At 57.8% G+C, this 25,131-nt stretch overlaps 2 protein-coding genes across 4 annotated transcripts in view; one reads left to right on the forward strand and one right to left on the reverse strand.

Moving 5' to 3' along the window:
• Window positions 1–950: 950 nt before the first annotated feature.
• Window positions 951–13,943, reverse strand: LOC132355897 (uncharacterized). Its single transcript, XM_059908454.1, has 6 exons — window positions 13,884–13,943; window positions 13,718–13,769; window positions 5,444–5,542; window positions 5,107–5,263; window positions 2,534–2,669; window positions 951–1,985 (listed from the first exon to the last, which is right to left on the reverse strand). Exons 1-6 carry the CDS (start codon window positions 13,941–13,943, stop codon window positions 1,704–1,706), a joined length of 786 nt encoding a protein of 261 aa, XP_059764437.1. The 3' UTR covers window positions 951–1,703.
• Window positions 5,030–25,131, forward strand: part of RARA (retinoic acid receptor alpha) — a 43,549-nt gene continuing 23,447 nt past the window's right edge. The window contains exon 1 of one of the 3 annotated variants that reach the window (XM_059909023.1): window positions 5,030–5,114. The gene's annotated coding sequence lies outside the window, so the exon portion shown is untranslated. Of the gene's footprint in view, window positions 5,115–13,880; window positions 14,104–25,094; window positions 25,115–25,131 lie in introns of those variants that run through there. The other 2 variants (XM_059909022.1, XM_059909024.1) reach the window with 2 other exon arrangements.

A 25,131-nucleotide genomic window follows, 5' to 3' on the forward strand; every position in this document is an offset into this window, starting at 1 on the left:
GGTAAGGAGAATGTGACTACAGATTGTGAATATATTTATTTTCAAGTTGCATTCTTCGTCTTCTTAAGCAATCACATTTCAGGAGAGCTCAAACTTTCGGAAGGCAATGTGAAAATTGTGAAAATCCTCCCCAAACTGTCCCACTGTCCTAGCTGCCCTCAGATGAAGCCACTTGTTTCAAGATGCCTTCATTTGGGGTTGGATTTTCATTGACACCTCATTTTCCCAGTCTTCTTAGATAAATGTATCCATATGGTTACTCAAGTCTCCCCTTTTTTCTGGGTTTGGTTTCCAGTGGCATTAAATGGCAATTTGTGACAGGGACACCAGAGGGCACCATTATAACACTGACTGCCTTGAAAGTGCAGGCATAGGGCTGGGGTAGTTTTGAGAGAAGGGGAAAAGAGAAACTTACGTTTGCTTCATTTGGGAGGTTGCTGTACATTTATAACTCGAGCAAATGCTTGGAATGCAAACCATGAGCGCTGTGAATGGTCTGAGAGCCAGTGACCAAGTCTGCTGCTCCCTGAGCTCTTCTGCCTCCTCCCGCCTTCCCGATATGGCTTGGGTTTGAGAACTTGATATGTGTACAAATGATCTGTTGGCCACTGTTTCGTTCATGCTGCCCACTGTATCCTTGCAATGCGATCTGGGCTACAGCAGGTGGTATGGGATAGAAGGGCACACAGAGCCCTCTGAAATGAACACTACCCACCGGTGTGTGTAGCAGCGCATAGTCTATAAGACAGGAGTCTGACTGTCTCACCGTCACACTCCTTTACTAGAGCATTCATTCCCTCTGAGAGCAATTTGTGAGGGGAGGACACAGTTCTATACCTAGAAGCTTGTAAAGTATCTGGGGCTATAAGGGTTAACCAGCATAATTGCAGAGATTGTCCGAAGGCTGATGGAAAGCAGAGACTGAATGGGATTGAGAACAGATGCGAGGCTTGATTTAAATTACATTTTATTGGATGCTGCAGCCTTAAGAGACGTGACTGCTTTACAGTTTGTTTCCACACTGTGGGCAGCTGCTGTCTGTTCTGTGTCCACAGTAGGATCCTGCCCAAAAAGGAGCAGCCTCCCCACCTCGTTGTGTTGGAGGCTTGGCGCCTTCCTCTTAACTGCAGGGCTGGAGTCAGGAACGTGGTTTGCCTCGCAGTGGGGCGGCTATGCATCCTCCATGGCTCTGAGCCAAGATCGCCTTTGCAGATTCAAAGGGGCCAAATTTCTTTCCCCTCTACCTCCTTTCTCTTCCTTTCCCCTGGTATTTGGAAATCAGGTTTTCTGTGTACTGGTTTGTTAGTTTCCTTTCCTTCCATTCTCCCCACACTGTCAATTTCTAGGTCACTGATGCTCTTAAGACTTCAGCAATTGGAACAGGGTTGGTTCTGTCAGTGACGCGTGAAGCTGCCTTAGAGTCCCTGCTTGGCTTCCGCTGCCCTTGTGGAAGCGACACCTGATGCATGTTTGTCAGCGAGGTCTTCAGTGTGATTCAGACAGCTGGAGCGGACTGAGAGGGGGAAGAAAGTCCTTTTCTCACTGAAGCTGACAGCTCTGGTGGGATTTTTAAGGGGCTGGCCTGAGCCTGTGGTTACTTGTTTTTTGCCAGGAGCATAGGCTGTTTCGCAGGGAGTAGTGGCAGAGATGCTGACCTACATTCTTCCTCTTGAAGGTGGTGGGCTGTGTGTCTGTATCCTGGTTTATTTATTTTTCTTCACAGTAGCAGATGAAGCTTCCATAGAGTGTTGGTGGGTATTGCCATGGAACGCACACAGACACAAGAAAATTGGTGTGAGTTTCAACCCCAGAGCTGCAACTGACATTTCTGGCTCAGTGAAGACCTGCCTGTGGCTGGATGACTGGCAAGAGAGTGTGAGGTCCAAGCCATCCAGAGATTCGGAACGTCGGCAGAGCTCTCTCTTCCTTCCCCTTCGTTGCTCCCTGCCTTTATTCAGTGTCCTTTTAAGATGCAGCAATAAGACCTGGGAAGGAGGAAAGAGATACGACTTGGGGCTTTTAAAAAATATCTGTGGAGAGGTTACCTTGACTACTGAGGGAGACCAAAAGAGAGAGCCGAGATGGAGATTTTATTTACATTTGTATCTGTCCCCAGCACTTCGTACAGTGCCTGAGACCTGGGAGGTATTCAATAAACTTGTTGAGGGAACAGATACATGACCAAGTAAGATGCTGCCTCGCCCTCCATCTCGGGGACAGTTCTAATCTGGAGGCAGACATTGCTCGAGCTTTTGCACCGAGGTGGAGCAGGCCGTTGTGAAAGGGGTGCTCCATCCTACAACGTGTGTCAGCACAGCATTTATTGGCCTCACAGATGCGTTCCAATGGCTCCCTCTGATGTGGTACTTTGCTTGAGGCAACTTCCATGTTGCTCCCAGGAAGCCTTGGCTTTGGGGAGAGAGTCCACCTACAGGCTGGGAAGAGGGGGTGCCTGTCTGGAGGCTCCCTAATGTCCCTAGAGATGGGCCAGAAGCTGTGCCTCTAGTTGGCAAGGGATGAGGGAGGAACCCACCTCTGATGTCCCACTTTTTAACTTCTGGGGAAAGATGTGACCTCCGGTTCCTCCCGAAAAGATCAGGTGCCCTCGAAGACATTTCTGTCTTAAGCTACGAACAGCAGCAGGTCTCCGTCTCCCAGAAGAGGTGGTTCTGTAGGGGAAGAAGGCTTGCCCTCTGGCCTCCGCTTGATTTCAACCCCAGCCCAAGGCGCTGGCAGGAGAAGCTAATTGGGTGCAAGGGGCCTGGGTGAAGGCTGTCTGAAGACTGGCGAAAGGAGAGAGCTGGCTCTTTTTTTAAAAAGCTCTAATTGAGTTCTGAATCAGCCTGGCTCCCTTTGATCCCTCCTCTGTTTCCCACACTGCCTGAAAGAGCTAGATCAGCACTTTGTAACAAGGGTGCGCCTGCTCCCCACACCCACCCACCCCCCCGCGCTCTCTGCTGCCGCCATCCACTGCTTGTCTCCTTCAGTTAAGATAATGAAGATGCTGAGAGATAAAATGTGTATTTAATAAGGGTGGGGGGAGGGAGGCGGGAAGGGGCAGCCGGGGCCTTCCCTAGTTTGGGGCCCCGCCAAGACTCAAGCTGAAGGCGCTGAAGGCGAAGCCAGAGTAGGACTTGGCCCCAGGGTGTAGGGGTTTCCGGGCCCCGATCCCGCTGACTTCACTGCCTGCTGCTTGCCCTAAATTCCCCCACCTCCACCCTCTCAGCCCCACACTCCTTTCTTTCCTCCCTGCTCGCTCCCAGTGGCAAAAAGGGAGTCTTGCTTCAACCTTATTTTCAGCTGGTAGCTTGGCCTTTGGTGCGGTGCCCCCCCCCACCCCAGAGTCAGCTGCAAGGTCGGGCTAGGGCAGCCCCTCCAGCCTGGGCCTGTTGAAGCTGTGGGTTCACAGTACGGGGCGGTGGGGGGGGGGGTGAAAAAAGCTGGAGTTAATGAAGACCAGCTGTAGCCTGGGTTCTGCCCACAGTTAGCTGCAGGCCAGCCTTTGGTGGTGGTTGGAGGGATGGAGGTGTGTGACCTCCATCCCTGGGCACGAGGATATCCTGTGGCAGCTGAGGCTTGCGCTGCTCTGTGAGCGTGGCTTTATCCTTAGGTTGTAAGAGAGTAGTCTGTTTCCCTCTTCCTCTACTCCTCCCCTCCCCAAATGACACTCAGCCCTTATTGAGCTTTATAACTGTAGTGGTGGCCCAGCTGAGATTTGAATATCTCCAGGCTCTTCTGTAAACACTCATTAACTGCCTGGGAAGAACCGAGAGCCCTGTTTAACAGCTGGGAGAGAACTGAGGCAGATTAGGGTGAAAGGCTTGACCTGAGCTCACCCCATGGACTCCACCCCGGGGCCCTCCAAACTTCCCGTCCAGCTCCTTTCCCCAGTTCCTGCCAGACAGATGAAGAGGTGGAGGCAGAGCTGCCGCCCTCTCCCCTTCTAGGAAGAGGCCATGCCCTCTCCCTTCCCTTGACTCTGTCCCTGACTTCCCCTGGCCCTTCACCCCGTGACATTTTCCCTGCCCTGCTGCTGGGGACATGTGCAACTCTCCTTGCAAAATGTTCTCCCCCCAGCCCTCTGCAGCCTTCCCATCCACCTTTCCCTGGCCCACCTGGCCCACCAACCGTGAGTTCTCCCTTTGGAGAAGGTGGGCTACCCTAAACGGGCTCTGTAACCTTGAAGTTGATCTAATTGTGCATAAGAGGCCCTCTGCCCCGCCCCCCCTATATTTATCCTAAGTCGTACCTGGGAAAATATTCTTTCTTTTACGTATTCATTCTAGTAAAGTCTCAGGATCCTATTAAGGGCTGGGTAGGGGCCCGAGTTGACCCCTAGGTTCTGCATCCCCTTCGTTCACTGACAATTGCCATTTCTGCTAATGGTTGTAACCCAAAGTCCCCCAGCCCCACCTGCTTATACTCTCACCTGGCTCCGTGTATCTGCACACACTCCCAGATCTAAGGATATAAAACTGCCAGTTTCCAACTGCTGTCCAAGTCATACTGCTCTTTTTACTTGCTGGAAATCAGGACTTTTTTTTCCCCCTTGGCGTGGCCTTCTAGGCAGTTAGGAATAGTGGGGGAGAGATGGGGAGACTGTGCTCTGTCTAGGAGGGGGAGGGTAGAAGTGAACTCCCGTCCAAAATGAACGCCCCCTTCCCCAAATTCTCAATAGCCAAGCTACTTGGGAGTGATTAGGAAAGCGATCTTAACCCCAGCTTCAGTCCCAAAGCCCAAATTCATCTGGTCAGGGCAGGCAGAAGAAATGTCTTCTCCTGTCCCATAATATCCTCAGCTAAAATCAGCCATGTGCTGTGTATTTGACACTGGGGACTCTTGCTGTCCCAGCCCATGACTCAGACCTCGTCTTTCTCCAGTGAGTTCTTTCTGCCCCATCAGTTCAGCTCTGCATCCGCTGACCCAGTCAGGGACGGTGGGAGAGGGTGGAGAGAGCCTCCTGGTTGGAGAGTGGGCTTTAGGACCCAACGGGAACCCGCGCCTCTTGCAGCAGCCTAACCCAGAAGCAGGGGGGAATCCTGAATCGAGCTGAGAGGGCTTCCCCAGTTCTCCTGGGAACCCCATCGCCCCCCCGCCGGCACGCACCTGAGCAGGTAGGACCACGCACACCCCTTCCCAATTCTCCGTCGGCCGCCTTCCGCCTGGCTTCTCCGCTTCTGATCTGGTCTTTTCCCTCTCGGCAGTTCAGGCTTTCCCCATGCCTCCTCCCCCACGGCTCGCTGTAGTGCAGGGAGGTGGGAGCCTGGGAACAGAAGGGTGTCTGGAAGCTCAGAGCCCCTGCGCCCTCCGGCGCCCTTGCTGCACGCCCCTCGAGGCATTCCCGTTCTCTAGCTAAGAATGGCAAGTGAGGGAAGGTCTGCCCAGGCCCCAGCCCCTGCACCCTCCTTTGCAGTATTGCCTAATCCCCCTTCCCCCACCTCACCTCGAGGGGAGAATTGGCAGAGCTGGGGTAACAGAGAGCCGGACAGGGAGCCGGACGGGGACCCGAGACTCCCTGGGAGATTTCTCTCTTGCTTCCTCTCTGCCCACCCCCAGCCCTAAGAGCTCAGGACTTTGCCCCCCACTCCCTACTCACCTTGTAGAACCAGTGTCTCCTTCCAGGCTCATTGCACATTTGAGTGGCCAAAGGCTTTGCTGGAGGGTAGTGGAGGTTGTGAACAATTCTGTGTGTGTGTGTGTGTGTGTGTGTGTGTGTGTGTGTGACCTTTTTGTCTGGGGAAACTTCTTTCAGGTTAAAGAGCTGTCTTTCCCATCTCTGCCAACACCTCAACCCCTATGAAAAGCACCCCCCCCGCACCGTGTGTGTGTGTGTGTGTGTGTGTGTGTGTATATGTGTGTGTGTGTGTGTGTGTGTACCATATGGTTGTAAGATCTATAATCTTAGGATGGAGGTGGCTGGGTGCGTTGAGACATCCCAGAGCGTGGCCCAGGCCAGAACAAACTCAGCCCAGATGGCTGGGGAAGGGGGTGTGGACCAGATCAGGGAGGCCGCCCAGCCATGCCAGCTCCCTGGGCTCCTTGGCTTTCAGAGCTCAGGCTCCTGGTGTTACCCCAAAGCTTCTGCCCTCCTGCAGGCTCTCTGGGAGAGGGTTGGATGATACCTACTGTTTACAGTGACTTGTTTGTCCCTCTCATTGGGGGCTGACAGGCCTTGTTCTCTGAAGATCTAGGGCATCTCATTCTGGCTTGGTGGGTTTGCAGGAGGGGTGTATGGCTTGTCGGGGTAACCGTGTTTGTAAGTGTGGGTGTTGCCTCTGGGCGTAGCAGACTGGGGTGGGGAGCAATGGAAGAGACGGGTCACATTTTGAGGGAACCCCTCTAGCTCTCTGTGCGGTAGGTGAGCGGCACATCCCTATCTGGTAACTCTGTCTGGTGTGGGGTGTGTTCTGTATCCCTCCATGACTCCCCAGATCCCCGAAGGGTTGGTTTTAGAGGAAAACTTGGATAATGGCGTGACTTCATTCTGCTCTTGACCCAGGAAGGGAAGTAAATTCTGAGTGTGAGCAGTGGACTGAGAATCAGGCCTGAATGAGAGACGCAGCTCGCTCTTTTAACCATGTGCGTTTATACAGCTCTCTAAGCCTCTGGTTTCTCCATTTATAAAAATGGCTATTAGTAACAAGACCCGCTTGCCTAATAGAGATACGGCCATAAAGACCTCATAAAGCAGTGTATCCTACAGCCCAGTGCAAATGGTAGTAATGGCGGGGGCGGGGGTGGGGTGGTTTCTAGGATGGGATTCTCTTTCTAATCTAGGTCATCTCTCCGCCTTCAGTTCCCTTCCCCCATCCTTGCCCATCTGGGGGATGGAGGAACCAGACAGGCTTTTGCCCCAGGGGCTGCAGAATTCCCCTAACGTAGGTTAGGTTGTAGCTGGCCACCAGCTCTCGTCCTCTGGGGCTCCACACCTTCTCCCCTGAGCCCCGTCTCCACCTTCCTCCTGTCATCCCTGCTCAGCGTCCTTGTCCCTGTCTCTCCCCTGCCCAGTGGCCTCCTTGTCCGGCTCACTGGGCAGGAGCCCTAATCGGATTCGACAGCTGAGATATGTGTGGCGGCTGAGAGCAGGCAGGAGGGAAGCCAGTGGGAGGATGGGATGAGGGCTGCCCCTGGCACTGCCCAGGCCTCCTAGGCACCACCTTGGGCCTGCTGACTCCTGGCTTGGCTTGGCCCCAGGGAAGGGGTGCCAGGGGAAGCTCAGGAACGAACAGGCTGGGGTCTGGAGACAAGGGAAGTGGAGAACACACCTAGGACCCCAGGACCTCTTTGATATTTAGTGCCCTTAACCTCAGCATTTCGCACTCTGACCAGGAGGAGAGGAGAGTAGGTGAGAGACCGGCTGGCCCGGCCCCCTCCCCATCCCCAGGGCTCTGCTTTCTTCTCTCTTCTTGTTCAGAAATGTGTTCGCCTGCCCCATCCAGCCCCTCTGGCCAGTTCCTCCTGAAGGGTCACATCTGGGAGCTGCTGGGGCACCATGTGTCTGCCTCACTCTGGGCTGTTTCCTCCACTCCAAGGTATTTCTCTCATTCACTCTCTGGGCCGGGCGCCAGGACTCCTGGGTTTCCCGCCTGCCTCATGGTGCAGGGCTGCTCTGCAGGCCTCCAGAGAATCGCTAAGCTGGTTTCCTTCCTCCTGCGTGGGGAGGGCCTTCTCCCAGGGCTGGGAGGTGTCAGAAATCCCAGGTGGGTTAGGGGTGGGGGCACTGGAGCCCCTGGTGCCCCAGCACCCCGGCTCCTCCCTCCTAACCTCTGACTCAGCTTCAGGGCAGCATCTACCCAGCCTGGCAGGCATGGCCTCTTCTTGCCTCCAGGCTTCCATCTTTACGTGTGGGAGCCAAGATCGAGCCTCTTGAGCTTTTTTCCCATGGTATCTGGGGGGGTGGGGCTACCGAAACCCCTCTGTCTGCACCCACATGTTTGGGGGAGCAGGGGATTAGCGTAATTGAGGCTGGGGCACTATTTTGTCTTCCTTCCAGCTGGGCCAGGATGAAGAAAACCAGCACAAACTTCCCCACACCAATTCCCTCTGCCCTCAAAAGACCAGTCAGTGGAGCCAGGCCCTGCCCTCTTGGTGCCCACAATGTGGTTGGCACTGATTTGTCAGAAATTGGGAAGGTTTCCCTCTAGACCGCTGGCCTCCTCCCTCCTCCTCCCGCGGGGTAAGGACAGCTCTCTGATTGTAGGCACTTCTGGGCAGGCCTTCCCCTAGAGAAGGGGTGTGGGATGCCCCCGAGATGGCCAAGTTGGCACTAGCCCCAGGCTGGAGGGCTGGACCTGATTTGGGGCTGGGAGTTTGTGGGGGAGAGCAGGACATGGGCCTCCCTGCCCCCTCATTTCCTGCTCTTTGGGCAGCTGTGGGCGAGAAAGGCTGCAGGGACTATTTTTAGTTGGTCTGTCCCCTGGCAGGAGGGACGTGCAGAAAAGCACGGGGCAGGCAGAGGGGCTGGCCAAGGTGAGGGTAAGCAGGCGGGTGGAGTGAGGCAGGGCCAGAGGGGCAGCCGACGGAGCAAGGATGCGTGGCGGGCAGGGGTAGGACCTTGAGAGGGGGAGAGGGTCCTGACCTGGTAGATGGGCTGGACTGGGCCAGGGAGTCCTGGGGACTCCTCAGGGCTCTCTCTGTCCAAATAGACTCCGAACCAGAAGGGGCTTTAGAGGCGCCTGGACCATCCCTCCCCCTTACAGAGGGCGAGACTGAGGGCATGTGACTTGCCCTAGGACCTTCAACCGGTCGGTCGTTGGCTGCATTGGAACCCCAGCCCAGGCCCCTCGCACTGTTTGTTTTTCTCTTGTCATGGTCTCTCCCCTCCTGCAGCAAGGGCTGGGTTCCTGGTTGGTTTCCCTCTCTGCTTGTTTACACAGGGTCTCCGGTAAACCCCAGCTGGGTGTGTTCATAAGTCTCCACCATGCGGAGAGAGTCTGTGTCCAGGCTGGAAGGAGGTCAGGGCTGGGGTTTGTTTAGGTGGCCTGTGGCCACTGATGTGAATCAAGGTGCTGGGCAGGTTCCAAAAGTCTCACAGGCTGGCGAGCCGGGAGCTTGGAGACCCCTTTGAGAAGGAGCATCTCGGTCTAACTCCGTTTTAGAGACCCAGAGAGGGCTGGGGGTTGTGCCTACAGTCCTAGGATGAGTTAGGGACAGACCAACTTTCTAGGATGCAGCTTTCCAGACTCTCCAGAGTCTTTTGTGAGCGCCCATCCTGCCGTGCCTAGGTCAAGGTGGTTGTTTGCCAATCGCCCTCAACAAAGGAAGGGAGTAGGAGTGGGGAGATTGCTATTGGCTTCTAATCGCAGTCAGAAGTGAGCCCTTCTGAGGCCTTGAGGCAGAGGCAGCTGGTTGGAGGTGTAGGGGAAGAGAGTTCAGTGCAGAAACATGGTTCCTCAGAATTCAGCCTCATCCCCAGGGCCACCACGTTGCACAGCTGCAGGGGGCGCCATTCCATAGACCAGGGTATGAATGGCACCCTCTCTCTCGAGTTGTTCAGAGCCCTGCCTGTGTAGCCAAAGATGGTGCTCCTGTCCCCCACCTTCTTTCTTTGAAGCAGCTTCAGATCCTGCTGGAAGGAGGTGTCCCAGACAGGCTTGAATCCAACTTCCACTCCCCACCCTCCCTCCTGCCACTCCATGGCTCCTATTCCCTGCCACCCACCTCCTCCTCAGCAAGCCGGTCTCAGTGGGCCACAGATTGGGCGCAGGGGCCCCTCCCCCCTCTTTGCTCAGTTTCTATGTCTCTGGGGGGCTTATTTATCATCCCCCCCCCATCAAGCCGGCTGCAGTGTATGAGAAATCAATAGTGCAAATGGATTGAGGTTGTTCAGCCGGTCGGCTCCTCTTGGGCCCCATCAACTCTCCCAGGACTTGGGGAGTTACTCAGTCTACTTCTGGCTCAACATACGCAGAGATACACACATCTAGTGGTTGTAGCCTGGGCACCGAGCACGGGAATTATTCTTTCTGTCCATCGCTGTCTTCTCTCTCATTCTCTCTCTCTCCCTCTCTCTCATATACTGGGCTGGTCTTAGCATGACAAATACCCTTGAACATTTATTGTTTTCTAGCTTGGGTGGAGTCCACTGCCAGCCAGAGGTGGGAGGGGAGCAGGTGGGTGAGGCAGGCTGTGCCCAGGGAGGAGGACTAGCTGGGGAAGGGATTGGGTGGCAGCCCACCCCATCAGCCTCTGGTAACTCGATCCCTGCACCCCACCCTCCCGATTCCCCTCCTGCTGAACAACTTCAGCAGCTGCTGGCAGAAGCAGGGCTGGCAGAAGTGTGTATGAGTGCATGTGTGTATTTGGGGGGGGCGGGTGGTGGTGAGAGGGGCTGTGGCGGCAGGAGGTGTTGCCAAGACATGTTAAAGGAGACTCACAGCCTGGGTACAACTTGGGTGGCAGGCGGAGGCGGGGCTGGGAGAGTGGGTGGTGAGTGATGGGCAAGGGGCAGGCTTCAGGGGAGAGGCAGGGCAGCCCAGGGGGTCTCACAAAACTTGTCTGCACTGGAGCAGGGCCTGGCGTGGTGGGGGTGAGCAGTGGGGAGGGGGCAGGGGCGGGTAAAGCCATGGCTTGCCCCAGGATGCTTGTAATGCACATAACCATGGAGGACACAGCCTGCCCCTGTCCCCAATCCCTGGGCTGTGCCTTCTGGGTATCACAGTCTCGGTGACTAAGTCACTTCTGTCCTGGGGCTGGCAAGGTGCCAGGCTCAGCTCTTCTCGGTAGGTGAGTCACTGCCCTGGCATCTCCCCCGGATGCAGCTGAGTCACTGGCCATGCCTGCTGGGCAGGTGGGCATCGCGCTTGGGGGTGGGGTTGGGGGCTATGTGTGTAGCCCCCAGCATCTTCTCTGATCTCTCTCTGGCATGTCCTGGCCCCACCCACAACTCTGCAGAGCCAGGCAAGGCTGGTGTTTCTTCCATATGCTCTGCTGAGAGGGTAAAGGAAGAGGGAGCAGGGTACTGCGCGGAAATGTATTTCGTTCAGAGTAAATGGGAGGGCGTGTGAGGAGGGGATTGTGGGTTTGAATCTTAGGTCTGCCATTGACAAGCTGTATGACCTTGAGCAAGGCAGTTCCCTGGTGGAGCCTCAATGTCCTCATCTGTACAATGGAAGCAGGAGCCCTGCCCTAGATGACCCTCCAGGACTGTAAGAATCAGATGTGCGGAGCCATGAGGGGGCTTTGGGAATGAGCTGGGTGGCTGGGGAGGGGGACAGGAGTCTGTTGGGGTCGGTTCGGGTTCCAGCAGACAACTCCACCCCACCTGCATCCAGATGGTCAAAGTTTCCCATCCTCTGTTCCCATTACCAATGATGCTATTCTTCAGGAGTTCCCCACAGACCATGAAAGGGAGGCCTTGTTTTGGGGGAAGTGTGGGCTCTCCCGGGGTGTTTCACAGCTGTTTTGTATCTCCTTTGTCTGTGTGGGGGGCTGTCACCGGCCCTGCACCTATCAGGGCTCTCAGATTTCCTCTAGTGGGAAGAGGGATCCCTGTCTCGGGAAGCCGGCTGCTCAGGCGCCACCCCCAGCCCATCTCCTTCTGCCTGCAGCAGGGGAAGGGTAGGCCCCAAGAAGGAGTGTCTTTTTTAAGGAGTGAGGAGCACCTGGGACTGTGGCTTTTCTCCCTCTGCCAGTCTCCTGCTGCCTCCTTCTCCCTCCTGCATGAGGGTCCCTGGAGGGTGGGGGCTGGGGACACTGGAGTGGGCCCAGCACAGCTGCAGTTCAGCTGGGCAGGGAGGGAGTGCCCTAAAGGCGTGCAGTGTGCTTGTATACTTGGGTGCCGATCTTCTGTGCGTGAGTGACTGCCCCCTGTGGGGAGCAGGTTTGTGGGTGCATGAATTTCTTCCCTCATCTGCCTGTGGATCTACTGCTCTGTCCAGGAGTGTGCCGCACCCTCTGCTTCATGACCTTGTGCACGCACAGATGCCTGTCTTGTATGTGCTTGTTCTGTGTGCATACATGTGCATACATATGTGCATACAGGTGTGCTCTGAATGTGCACGTGCGTGTGCATATATGCGTGTCCTGGGTGTGCATTTGCACACCTGCATCTCCGTGTACGCTAGTGTATCTGACCCTCTGTGCTGGCAGGTGTACATGAAGGCCACCCTTCGTGGGAGGCAGTATACCTGTGTTTGTGCACACTTGTATTTCTGTGTCTGTGATCCTTCCCCTCTAGCCTCCTCGGGAAGGAAGACTGGTAGAATGTAGGCCAGGAGGAGCCTGCGCGGGCTTGGGGGTTGGCTGGCACTAAGTCCCCTCCCAGGCTGGTCCCTCATCTGGGCGGCGCCCCCTGCTGCTGGCTGGACTCAAGCTAGAATGCCTTTGTGGGGGGGGAGCTGGGGGGGAAGGGGTTAAGCGTCGGCGTCCACATCTGGGAGCCATTGGCGCATTCCTGCCCGCTGAGCGCATGTTTGCGGATGGATCTGGACGGGACAGGGTGGGAGGGGCTGGGCGGGCGGTTCGCACCGGCGGACGGAAATCCAGACGGGAGCGGGAGACGGCCAGGCCCAGCAGGCGGGAAGGGGCCTGGGGAAGCGTTGCCCGGACGCTCTTCCCCGGTGCCGCCGGACCTCAGGGCACAGCGCCCCGCCGACCCTGCTTATCCTACCTCACCCAGGCTGGGGCCCCAAAGCTGGAGAGAGACAATCAGATACCTCGGTCCTAGACCCGGCTGTGCAACCGGTGCCAGGGTGATCGGGGACTAAACCCGTGTCCACTCCCAGCCTGCGGTTCCTCGTCTATAAAGCGGGGGCCGTCGGGCCGGTGGGTTTGAGAGCTCTGCCAGCCGGGTCAGGCTGAGTCTTCTCACTGGGGTGGAGGCCTGGGAGTGTGGCACTTCCCCTTCCAGTGGGAAGTCCTGTGGGGGCACTTGTGGCTACTTCTCTGACCGGGGACGGGGAGGGGGGTGTTCCCTATTGATTCCTCTTTCTCTCCCCCAGTGGACTGCTAGAGGTGGGGAGATGGTCCTCCCAAACGGAGCAGCAGGCTGGGAGGGGGCTTGTGGCTGTGTTGGGGATTGGGGTCTCTGCAGAGGGAGAGTGATTCAGATCCTGCCCCGCTGGAACAAGAATGCGAGCTTTCCTGGCTCCTCCAGCCTGGGCCAGGAGAAAGAAGCTTGGGTCTGAGAGTCCCGTAGCATGTAAGGGTGCTCCTGGGCGCCCCCTACTCGGCTCTTGGAAGATCACAAGAGCCGCTGTCCTTTTTGGGGGAGGGTTCTGGGGTTTGCTGAAGGGTTGTGTTGGGCCAGAGTTCCTCCGACCCACTTGAGCTGGAAACGTGTTTGGGGGAGACGAGGAGAGCAGGTGTACTTGAGGGCGGTCTACCTGCTTTTGCACTCCTTTTTGCCAGTGAGAAAATTAGGATTTAGAGAGAGGAAGCGACTTGCTCAAGGTCACACAGCTCTCATTTTCAAGGGGTTCCTGGAGGAGGATTATAATTATGGGAGTCAGGGGCTTGACAGATAGGGCCGGAGTCACTGTATTCGCTTCCATATTACGTCGCAGCCCCTCTAACCCCGGTTTAGGTGTGAGGGGTGTGTGCGTATGATCCTTGCCCCTGTGAGTGTGGGTGTGTCGTTGGAGGGAAGGGAGTGTGATACCGCACACTGCAGTCCTTTCTCTACCGAGCCCTCCTTCCATTCTTTGCGCAGAACTCCCCCTTCTCGCTCTGAATCTCTCCTTTTGGGGCAGAGGGAGGGATTCTCCCAGATTCCCACGGTCCAGCCTTCTGCTAGGCGCGGCTCCTTTAAGACTCGCCCTTTCCCGGGTCTGTTAAGGCGAAGGGGGGGGGCGGTGATCCTGTGGGCCCGCCCCTGGTTGGTGATTGGTCGGAGGGCCGCCGGGGGCGGGCCCGAGGGTGAGGTCCTCCCCGCTGCTCGGTACCCTCCGCCCCCCGGTCTGGGGCTCCGGGTAAAGTTTCAGCCTCCGCACGTGACTCGCCATGGCCGCTGCTTTCGCCCCGCGCCCCTGAGCTGCGGCCCCCCAAACCGCTCCTCTCCCTGGACCCCGGCAACCCCTGACGCCGAGCGGCTCCAAGGCTCAGGGTCAGGGCAGACGCCGTGCTCGCGGGCGACCCGGACGGATTGCTTCCCTCCGCTGCGAGGTAACCTCTCTCCCGGGGATTTTGGAGAGCCTCCGGCTCCCGCAGGCATCGCGGCCCCTTGGCCTGCTCCTGAGAGGACCCGTGGGCGGGGACCCGGTGCCGGGCGGGTTCCGACGGGAACCTGGGGTTTCCTGGGCTTCCCAACCCCGCGCCACCGTGCTCAGGGTGGGGGAGCCCCGTCTGTCCGTCTGTCTGCGCCCGTGTCTTCGCGCGAAGCCGTGAGGCGTCTGGGGCCGTCTGCCGCGCGTGTCTCCGGCGACCGAGCTGTGGCAGAACCGCCGCTGGGAACTCCTGCTCTCTCTCACTTTTCTCTTCACAAACAAGCAAAACAAAAAGACTTTCAAACCTGTTTGGGGAGAGATCGGATGCCCAACGGACTAGCCCCCTCCTTCTTTCCCTCCTGTTATCTGAGCCGCCCTGTGGTTTGGGGAGAATCAGCCCGGGGGCCCACCCCCACCAGAGGCAGCCGGTTGGGGGGCGGGGCCCATTCAGCTGGTGTCCCCCGTGGAGCGCGGGGAGCCGTCAGAATTGGGGACGGGAGCCAGTGCAGCCAGGGAGGGATGTCTCTGGGTCGGGTGGCACCATGGGGTTATGGAAGCTTTTGGGGGTGTAGGGGGGAAGGAATAGATTGGTCGTCTTTGCTCTGCTGAGGGTGTCTGGGACCTGGTGCCACCCAGAAGGCGGGGAAGCTGCTAGCCAGATGTGTATGTGGGAGGGGGCGCTGGAAAATCTGCTTGGCAATGCCCCTTCTCCTCTCTGGGCATTGCCCTATTGTCAGGCTCCGTGAGAAGGAGGCCAGGCCTCCAGTGTGCTAGGCTGGGGATGGGGACTAACTCAGGTGGAAATCAGATAAGAAGAGCCCCCCAGTCTTGGAGACGCTTTTCCACCGTTCATCCTACCTTGGATAGGTTGCCCACGTGCTGGCATGGAGGGGTACCCTTGGCCCCCACTAGTGCCAGCTCCCTCTTCTGTAACCAGATTGCCTTCTACCTGCGAGATGAGTGCACGTGTGTGTGTGTGTGTGTGTTTTCAGAGGAACACTCCCCCACTCCCCCACCCGATGCTGCTTACCCCCAACCCTCACTTCCGCTCCTAACTGCCATTCCTCCTCCAGTTTCCTGGTTAGGAGATTCAGGGATGTCTCTTATCCCCTTCCCTGGCTGCAGTGGTCATAGGGCAGGGTTCTGGGGAAGTGGTTCAGTAAGGTTGCCAGGTCTTGCTAGGAAACGGGCTCAAGCCCCAAACTCTCTTCCAGGGCTTGTGCTTGATGGGGAGGCTGGGCTGGGGAAGCCCCAGGTTGCAGTGGGGGGTGGTTTGGAGCCTTGGGGCTTCCCCTGTGAGGGGTGGAGATGAGTCTGGGGGAGGGAATAAGAGAAAGAGTATTTGGACCTGGAGGAAGAAGAGGGGTAGTTGTGGAGTCAGGGAGTTTGTGGCTATGAAAGGTGTTGGTGCAGTGGGAGGGGCTAGGACATCAGTTCTGCCTGGGAGTCTGGACCATGTCATTCCTGAGACAGAGCGGTCACTAGGGTCAGACTGGAGTTGACCCTTGGGAGCTGAGGATCTTGGATTTGGAGGGTGTGAATGAGTGTGCATGAGGCGGTCACCTCAGGACTTTCCCCGCCAGACTGATGAGGGCAGTGCAGATGCAGTGGCAGTTCTGAGAAGACCCTGGGCTTGGAACCGCTTAATCCTGGCCACCTCCTCTTATAGCCCCCAAATCCCCATCCTTCAGGTTGACCCTAAATGCCCCTGCTACCACTCTGGGAAATCTCTCTGGTCCCCCTCCTACTCCCAGCCATGTGGCAGCCTGGCAGGAAGCTAGCTTCGGGCAGCCCCATCCTGATCACCCCCATGCCGCCCTGCTGGGCATAGTCACCCACATGTACCATGACGTGGTTCCTGCCACCCTGTCTATTGTGGGGGGAAAGGGCATTGTCTGAGTGGCCCTTAAGGTCTGTTTTGGGGGTACTGACCCAGACCCCAGTTAATTAGCTCCCCTTCCCCTAAATCATTTGGTCTTGGAAGCTGGCTCTGCCCTCTGGGAACCCCTCCCCCCCCAACCCCTGCGCCACTCCTTGCTAAGACTTGAGGGTCTTAGGTGGGTTGTCCTCAGAACTATGTGACAGGGTGGGGCCTGCCCCCAGATAAAACCTCAGTGCCCCATTCCCTGTCCTCTGGGTGGCACGGGCAGGGCAGGACCCAGACTAGGCTGTACGCGTGGGTGTGTTTGGGACTCTGTGGGGTCCATTTAGGAGCTCTGTCTGGGTTTGGGGGTGATGGGCATCTGGGGAGGGTAATCCTATCCCTGTGATGAGTAAATGGGGTAATCTCCACTCGCCCAGCACCCCACACCCTTTCTAGTGGTGGTGGTGGTTTGGGGAGTGTGGGAAGCTGGCAGGGCTCCTGGCAAGATGGCCAGGGTTGTCTTGACTTACTGGGTTTTGGGAAAGGAGTGTGGCAACTGATACCCCAGTTCCCAGGGCTTTGGCTCCATGTCCTCTCTGACGCCTGCTGTCTTTCCTCCCTCTGTTCCCCTCTCCACCCTCTGGCTGCTGTACGGAGCCCACAGGGTTTGTGGGGGGATGTGGGGTGGGAGCGAAGGCCTGGCTCTCCGTGTGTGTCCAGGGAGTGTTCTGGGGATGGGCAGGATTGGCTGAGGAAGTCTGGGTGTCCCTGCAGAGTGGGCGGAACTCGGGGACCAGGCCCAGAGTGGGAGAATGTGTCAGTGTCGGTGTGTCTGTCCTGTCTGGCTTGGGCGTGGGCGTCTCTTGCTTCGTCTGGATCTTGCCTCCCGCTCCAGTCCCCGCCCCCCCCCCCCTCAGCTGGGACCGCCTGCTTGCTCTCTCTCTCTGCAACTGGAGCCTCCCTTGCCTGTTCCTGGAATTTGGAGAGGAGGAGGAGGAAGAGGCAGGCAGACAGACCTCCCACACTCTAGCCCGCCCGGCCTGGCATTGTGGGGAAATGAAATAGGTGCGGTGGAACTAAGGTTTCCCTGCCTTCTCCAGACCCTCCAGTACACATCACAGAGTCCAGGGGGCCAGGTCTTACAGAAGGGGCCTGGGCTGCCCCCCCCCACCAGGCAGCAGTGCCTCCTTCTTTTACCCGGCACCCTGCTGGCCAGGGCCCCTGCCTGGACCTCAGGCACCACTGTCAGCCTGGGGAGCGGGTGGGGGATTAGACTGCTGCCAGCCTGGCCAGCACCTGTTGCCAAGCCCCAGCCCTGTAACTGGAGCTGGCCAGGGAGGGGGGCTGCAAAATGACAGGTGGAATTTCTGCAACTAGGCAACCCCCCCCCACTGGATATGCCTTTCCCTTCCGGCCCCGGAACAAGGAAAGCCTACCCACCCCCCCACAAGTGTCAACATGATCTCGTGGGTGATGTCCCTATCCTGCCTGTGGGGGTTAGGGCCCGGGAGATGGGCAAGGGGATGAGTTTATTGCTATTTGCCCGATGACCGCCAGCCGCATTGCTGGCTGCAGGGCTGGGCTGCCCTTGTGTTTTCTGAGCTCTGCCGCTCTGGCTGGGCTGGGGGGTATGGGGGTGTGTGGATGGGGGTGGTTCTCTGTTAATGTTTTAATTGCATAAAAACTGGGAGCTCAGCTCCGGGCCAGTGGGGAGTCTGGGTCTGGCTAGCCGCCCGGTTTGGGCTAAATATAGTCTGGGACATCTGCAGAGAAGGGGAGGGGGGTGGCGGGAGGTTCCATTCCCCCCGCCTCCGGCCAAGGTGCCCTCGTCTGGGCGAGCACCTTGGAGCAGGGAGGGGGATTCCTCAGCACGAAAGGCAGGGGAGAGGCGGTGGGGGCTGGGCACGGTTGGGACCTCGCCTGCCTGGAGGCCAGGAGACGCCTGAACTGAACTCGGAGGCTCAGGAACCGGGCTGGAGTGGGGCGCGCCGGGGCGGATCCAATGGCCCTGCTCCCTTCCTCCCAGAGCTGCCTGAGGTCAGGCAGTCTCTGTGTGTCACTGCGCCCGGTGGTGTGTCACCGTGACCCACTCACTCTATGTGTGCCTGTGTGTACACACCTACCTTGGAGTAGCTCCCTCCCGGCTCCTCCCCTGGAGAGCCTCTGTCCCCTGGGTCCTACCGCAGGTCCCCAGCCCTCCTTCCTTGTGTCCCTCGCCCCACAGTGAAACCTTCAGGCCAGGAATCGAGACTTGAGAAGGGGAAGCTGCGGTGGGGAGTTCTCTGATCTCCAGTCACGGCAGGAAGTGGAAGGGAGGGGGACCCAGCGGGGAGAACCGTGAGTGGCAGGCGGGAAGGGAGGGCCCGTCAGCCCTGCGACCAACCGCGCACACTGCAGTGGGGTCGGGGGTGTGTGTGTGGCCACCTTCCCAGCTGACCCCTTCCCTCCAGTTCCAAGTGGGGGAAACTTAGGGGACAGCTGATTCCCCAGGGGCTGCTAACAATCTTCCTCGCCCCCCCCCACTGAAAAAAACTGTCTTCCTGTCACGTGGCTGTCACTTCCTGTCCCTCTGTGGTTCCCGGGATGTTTGTTGTTGGTTGCCATGGAGATGGCCGCCTTGGGCACTACCCTGGTTCTTGTGGGGAGGGAGCTGCCCCTCCCCCTAGGCCCACAGTTTGAGGGGGGGGTTGGGGGGTCCTGCCCAGGGGGCTGTTTCAAGCTGAGTGTGTGTGGTCTCCAATGCCCCAGATCCCCCAGGGCCCCCCAGACTTGTGTCTGTGGGAAGGAGTCACAGCCACCTACTCAGACTGAGCGTCGGGGAGACTGTGACCACGTCTGGCTGTGCTTGGCTGTGGCTGACTGTGAATCTGACTGATTGTGCAGACCCTGTCCCCTCCAGCCTGGGTCCCGCTGTCCCAGAAAGATGCCCGTTCTTGGAACCTCCGCTCTCTGTCCCCTTTCCCTTTGGAGCCTTCTCCTGTCCTGTGTTCTCATGGAAACTACCTTCCCCAGGGAGTTTCTGTGGTTTCTTGGGGTCCAGGCTGGAGTAGGGAGGGGCTCTGGGCAGGATCCCCAGTTGTGTGTGTTTTGGGGCTGGGGAGGTGGTGGTCCGCAGGGCCTCCTCTCCCCTCCACACACAGCCTGCACCCGCTTCGCCCTGACCCCGCAGGCCCTGTGCTTTAAGGGACTGGTCCTGGGACTTTGTGACCATCCGCCCCACCCCCTGGTGGGCTTCCCTGTTCAGCTGGGGGTGGAGAGGGGAAGAGATTCCCCCTAGTTCTAGCCCCACCTGAGTAGGTGGGTGTGGAGCGTGGGGAGTAGGAAGTTCCTGGGGGTCGCTGGATGGGGGGTGTGGGGCGGGGCACGGTCTGACTCAGGCCCGGTCTGGGGTCAGAGCCAAAAGGATATCCTGAGGCGGGAGGGGGGCGGGGGCGGGGGCGGGCGTTCCCGGCTTCCCTGCAGCCCGGGGTCCCTAGGGAAGGACGCCGGGAGGGGGCTGGTAGCACTGGGTCGTGTCCGCCCGGGGCAGAGCTGAGGGGTTGGGGGAGGCGGGTTGCAGCCGCGCACCCGCGCACATACCTGCTGCTCTGTGCGCTCGGCAGCCCCCGCCCCTTGTGAGAGTTATGCTTCCTGCACTGCGGAGAGGGGAGACAGTGGTGAGGGGGCAGCTGCCAAGGTGGGGGTGGGGAAAGCCCCGTGCCAGGCTGGCTGTGAGGACGGTGGTTTCCAGGCTGGGGGGCTGTCCCCTTTTGTCTGTGCCCCTTCGGTCCCCGACCCGGACAGAGCTGCCTTTGTGTGGTCCACACACTCCTGTGGTCTGGCTGTGGCCTCGGCAGCCTCATCTCTTCCTCTTCCTGTTTTCTTCCTTCCCCGTGGGCCCTTCCCTCTCCTTGAGGCCTGGGCTGCCCCCTGCCCTTTCACCTGCTCTCTGCTCCAAGAGAAGACTGGGTGGGAGGCTTCAGCTCTGGTTCTGGGTGGGCCCCTCAGCCGCCCTGGGCTTCGGAGGCCCCGGGCACATCTCCCAGGGGGCTCTGGGGTGCAGTCCCTGGGGTGCGGAGTCGGGACACTGCCCTGACCAGCAGACATCCCCCCCACCCACCCCAGTTCCTCCTCCCAGCACCTGGCCTGTCCTGGGCTTGGGTTGTCCAGTTGCCCTTTCTGCCTGGTATTCAGTCACTGCGGGGATGATGGCCCGTGGAGGTCAGGCAGCCCTGTGTAGCTGGGGCAGAAGCTTGGGCGGGTACAAGTTGGGGAAACATCAGATCCACTTTTCTGGGACTAGGTGCTGTGTCTTGAGGCAGTGGGCAGTGGCAGCATCCAGAGGCCAGACGCTGGACTTCAGCACTCCCCTGACTCTCTCCGTAGATGTGCTCAGGCCCTGCATGTGCTCGGGGCAGGTTTTCCAACAAGTCCCAGCTCCAGCGAGGCAGGCCTGGGCTTCTGAGGACTGGTGGGGAAGAGGTGCCCTCCACCTGTCCCAGCCTCACCCCGCTGATCCTTCTCAGGCCCTCCTGGGGTGGTCTCTTTCAAAATGAGGCTGGCCCTGCTGGCTTCCTGCAGCCCAGAGCCTGGAGAGCAAAAGGTAAACAGAGGACCAGAGTGGCCGGGAGGAGAGAGGGGCCTCTGGAAAAAGGGGGAAAAGGGAGTAATGTTCATCATTCTGCTGATCTGAGGAGTATGGGGGAGGGGAGAGGTCTTGGCTTTGTGTGTGTGTGAGTGTGTGTGCGTTTTCCTGGAAAGTTTATAAATAGTTCCAGCCCACTGTTCTGGTTTGAAATCTGCCCTGTCGCGCCCTGCCCTGCTCTGCCAGCTCCTGACAGGGGAGGGGGTCCAGAGGGGCTGGGTCTTTGCTTCCGTCAGGGCTGGAGTCCGTGTCCCCCACCCTCAAGTTGAGCTTGAGCTTTGGGTGTCATTTGCATATGATTCACTGACTGTCTAGAATGCTTAGGAAAGCCCCTGTCCCCCCTTCTTTTACGCTCCCCAATCCTTATCCCCTCCTCTCAGCCCGTCCAGGACTGCCTGGCTTCTATTCCTTGGGAGCCATGGTAGTGGGGTAGCCTGGGAAGCAGAGAGGAGGGAGTGGATGAAGAAGGGGGGCAGGGCCAGCTGAGTTTGGGGACCCCTGGCTCCTCTCCCCTGAGGGCAGGGGGGGAAATCGTCTATTCCTTTTCCCCTCCTCCCCTCCCCACGTCCAAAGGTTTCCCTTTTTTGGTTGGTGAAACGAAAGAAGGGAATTTGGGAAAGGGTTGTGGTCAGGCCTCCACCCACACCCCGAATATTCCTCTCCCCACATTCCTGTCCTCAGTCTGGGGGGAAGCAGACCCTGAAAAATGGGTAATTCTCCCGCCCAGCCCTGTCAGCAGCTGCTAGCCCTGGCTGGGGAAGGGACAGCAGACATACTGCCCAGGGAGGCCCCGAGGTGGTGCTGGCAGGCGCAGGGGAGGGAGGGGACCCGTTGCCCAGCACCTCCTGTGTGCCTGCCGGGTGGGCCGCTGTGCTAGGTGCTTTCCGGGACTTTTATCTCTTAAATCACACAGCCCGTTGTTGAGGTAGGCAGTTCACAGACGAGTAAACAGATGCTTAGAGAGGTTAAGTGACTTGCCTAAGGTCACCCAGAGTGGCAGAGCTGAGATTTGACCCTTCAGACTTATGGTTCTTTCTACTGTCTTCACAGCTCGACCAACATTTGCCTTTTTCTCCAGATGTGTGACTCTGGGGACATAAAGAACGGGTAGCTGGGGACACCTGACACTGGGGGAGGGATCCTGGCACCTTTTGAGGGTGAGGGAGGCCCCAGCGGGCAGGGGTGCCTGGCTGGTGGCAGGTGCTCCGGCCCTCCCCCCCACCCCCCCTTTCTGCTGTGCCGAGGCTGGGCTCCGGGTATGGGAGGTGTGGGCCTGTGGTTTTTCTCTCCCTCAAGGGAGGGTGCCCATGGGCAGTGGAGGTGGCGGGCATAGGGTGGAGGTTGGATGTGGGTAATTTGTTTTCCCTTTCTTTGGTGCTGGTTTCGATTCTCTCACAGTGTCTTCTCCACCCCTGGGTGCAGGGGGCCAGGGCCCAGGCATCTCCCCAAGGGTCATGGTTCCAGAGGGACCTTCTGAGGCCGGGCCTGTGCTCTTTGGCCCCGCCCCCATCATCCCTGCCCTTGCCCATCCCTGTTCCCTGGCCAGCCTGGCCCTTGGCCCATTTCTGTAACCTTTGCCCCCTCCCTTGGCTCAAGGCCTTCCCCAGGGAGGTAACTGCATTGAAGTTTGCAGGCTGAGCTCCTTTAGTGAGGCTCCGATGGGGGTGGGGAACGCCTTCCAGCCTCTCCCTGGGGTGTGTATCTGTGGTTGAGGTTTGAAGTATGGTCCAGTTTCAAACTCCTCAGGGGCAGAATTGAGGCATTAAGGCGGCTGTCGTTAATCTCTCCTCTGGGGTCAAGGGTTGGCTCCAGAGGGTCCAGACCGAATCTGCTGCCGCACCCCCCGCCCCAAAAGCTGGGTCAGGAGGCCTGGAGTCTGGAGTGAATGGCTTCCTGGGCCTCACCTCAGAGAGGCTGGCCCCCATTTGGACCTGAATCCACCGGTGTGCTTCTCTGTGTCTGTGGACCCTGCTGTGTACTGGGGGGCCGGGCCGCAGGGAGGCAGGTGCATAGGTTCGCCTGGCTGGGTGAGGGCCAGGGTAAGTGCAGTTTGGGAAACTCTGAGGCTGTGGTTGTGCGTCTGTGGGGAGCTGTGTCCCGGGCCGGGCACGCAGGCCTGGAGCCGGCTTCGCTGTGTGTGGAGCCCAGGTGTGGAGGGATCGCATCTCCGGGTTCCCTCTCCTCACGTGTCACGTGTGTGCCCGCATGCACCCGGGCTGGGCGTGCAAGCACGCGTGCTCTTGGCCTCCGGACGCTTTCCCTGGAGCTGCGCGTGTGAGTTTCTGGAAGTGGGTGTGCACGTATGTGAGGGTCTGACTGTCAACGCTGGTGAGGCTCAGCCAACCCCTCCCTCCCTTGCTGGCTCGAGTTCCCCTTGTGTGGCGCCCCTCAGGGTTGTGGGGGGCCAGGGCGGCAGCTGGCCGACGGGTGGGGTCCCTGCTTCTCTGACGTCAGCCTCGCAGCCCGGGAGGGAATTGGCAGGGGCCTGGGGAAGGAAGGGGGAACCTCATTCAGGAGTAAGGAGAGAGGCCCTATGGTCGTCATAATTAGTAACAGTCAAAATCATGCTCGTTAACAATAGGGGAGCTGCCCCTTTCCTTGCAAGTACCTGTCCCCCTCCCCCTCCCTCAGCCCCGCACAGTCACAGGCTGGCTGGCCGGCCCGGCTGGGCCCAGAAGTCCTGGCCTCGTCCATAGTGGCCTTGGCAGAACTCCCCCATCCCAGGCATGGTCCTCAGCCAAATGCTGGCCATGTGTGTGTCCCCTGGACTCCAGGTCTGAGCCTGGAGCCTGGAGCTTGGAGCCTGGCACGGCCTGAGCTTGGGGAGGAAGGGCTTGGAAAGGGAGGTAGTCCTTATTTGGGATCTCTGTGGCCCTGTTTTCTTTTCTTTTCTTTCTCCTTCCTCCCCGCCTTTCTTTCTTCTTAACAGCTTTATGGAGATATAATTCATATACCATAAAATTCACCCATTAGAGTGTACAATTCACTGGTTTTAATATATTCACAGAGTTGTGCAACTGTCACCACAATCACTTTTAGAAAATTTTCATCACTCCAGAAAGAGCCCCCATACCATTCAGCAGTCACTTCCCATTTCCCTCGAACCCATGCCCCAGCCCCTGGTAACCACAATCTACTTTCTGCCTTTATAGATTTGCCTATTATGGACATTTCATATAAATGGAATCATACAGTAGGTGGTCTTTTACAACTAGCATAATGTTTTCAGGGTTTATCCATGTTGTCGTGTATATCGGTACTTTGTTCCTTTTTATGGCAGAATAACATTCCATTGTATGGATGTGCAACTTTGTATTTATCCATTCAGCAGTTGATGGACATTTGGATCGGTTCTACTTTTTGGCTATTAGGGGTGCTGGTATGAACATCCACACCCACGTACAAGTTTTTGTGTGGACTTATGTTTTAACTCCTCTTGGGTAGATACCTAGAGGTGGAATTGCTGGGTCGTATAACTCTTGTGTTTAACCTCTTAAGGAACTGCCACACTGTTTTCCAAAGCAGCTGCACCATTTTACATTCCCACCAGCAACGTCTGAGGGTTTCGATTTCTCCGCATCCTCACGTACTTGTTGTTATCAGTGTTTTTGATTATAGCCATCTTAGTGGATGCAAAGTGGTATCTCATTGTGGTTTTGCTTGGCCATGTTTCTGTCTCTTTTTTTTTGTCTCTCATATATGTCATATGTGTGTGTATACACACACACTCATATATAAATACATGCATATTTATTGATACTCTTTATATATATCCTCCTGGACCTCTTGTGGATGCTTCTCTTTCTCCGTCTCATTCTCTGCTCTTGTTGCTGCCTGTCTGTCTCACTGTGTCGTGGAATTTCTGGGTTCATCTCTGTCTCTTGCTACCTGTGGTGTTATCTCTGCGTGTCCTTGGGTCCCAGCTGTTCAGACAGGGTATGGATTTGTGGATGCACTGGTGGAGGGGCATCTGGCCTTTCATCTTCTGCCCACCTCCCACGCTCTCCAGGGAGGTTGCTTCTGCAGACAGAGTATGTGGGTGAACTCTGAGATCAGTCTCCCTTGCCCCTCCATTGCCTGGGAGTAGGGGGCTTCCACCCTGGGCAGTCCCTGCCCATCATGCTCTTAGGCAATGGAGGTGATACCCAGGAGTCCTCGGTTCCCATTTCCCGATTTGTATGTATGTAAACAGGCCTCCTCTCCGGCCCGTGGGACAGACCCATCTGGGGTGCTTGGGCTTGGATTTGGGGGGGAAGTGGTGTAAGCGGGGGCCCCCTGGCTTAGGAGTCATTTTTCTGAGAAGTGCCACCGCTTTAGGGAAGCGGCTTTTCCTCCCCCTCCCTCCTCCCCTCAAGCACACGTTCTCTGCATCTTGACCTCAGGTAACCTGCTTTGGGGGAAGGAGGGCCAGCTGCCTTCCTCTGCCGCAGGAATCTTCCAGGGTGGCATGGTACCGGGGACCCTTTCCTCTCAGGATTGTGGGTGAGAGGCCCTCCTCG

The sequence above is a fragment of the Balaenoptera ricei genome, chromosome 20 (assembly GCF_028023285.1).
Source record: "Balaenoptera ricei isolate mBalRic1 chromosome 20, mBalRic1.hap2, whole genome shotgun sequence".
Lineage (NCBI taxonomy): Eukaryota > Metazoa > Chordata > Mammalia > Artiodactyla > Balaenopteridae > Balaenoptera > Balaenoptera ricei.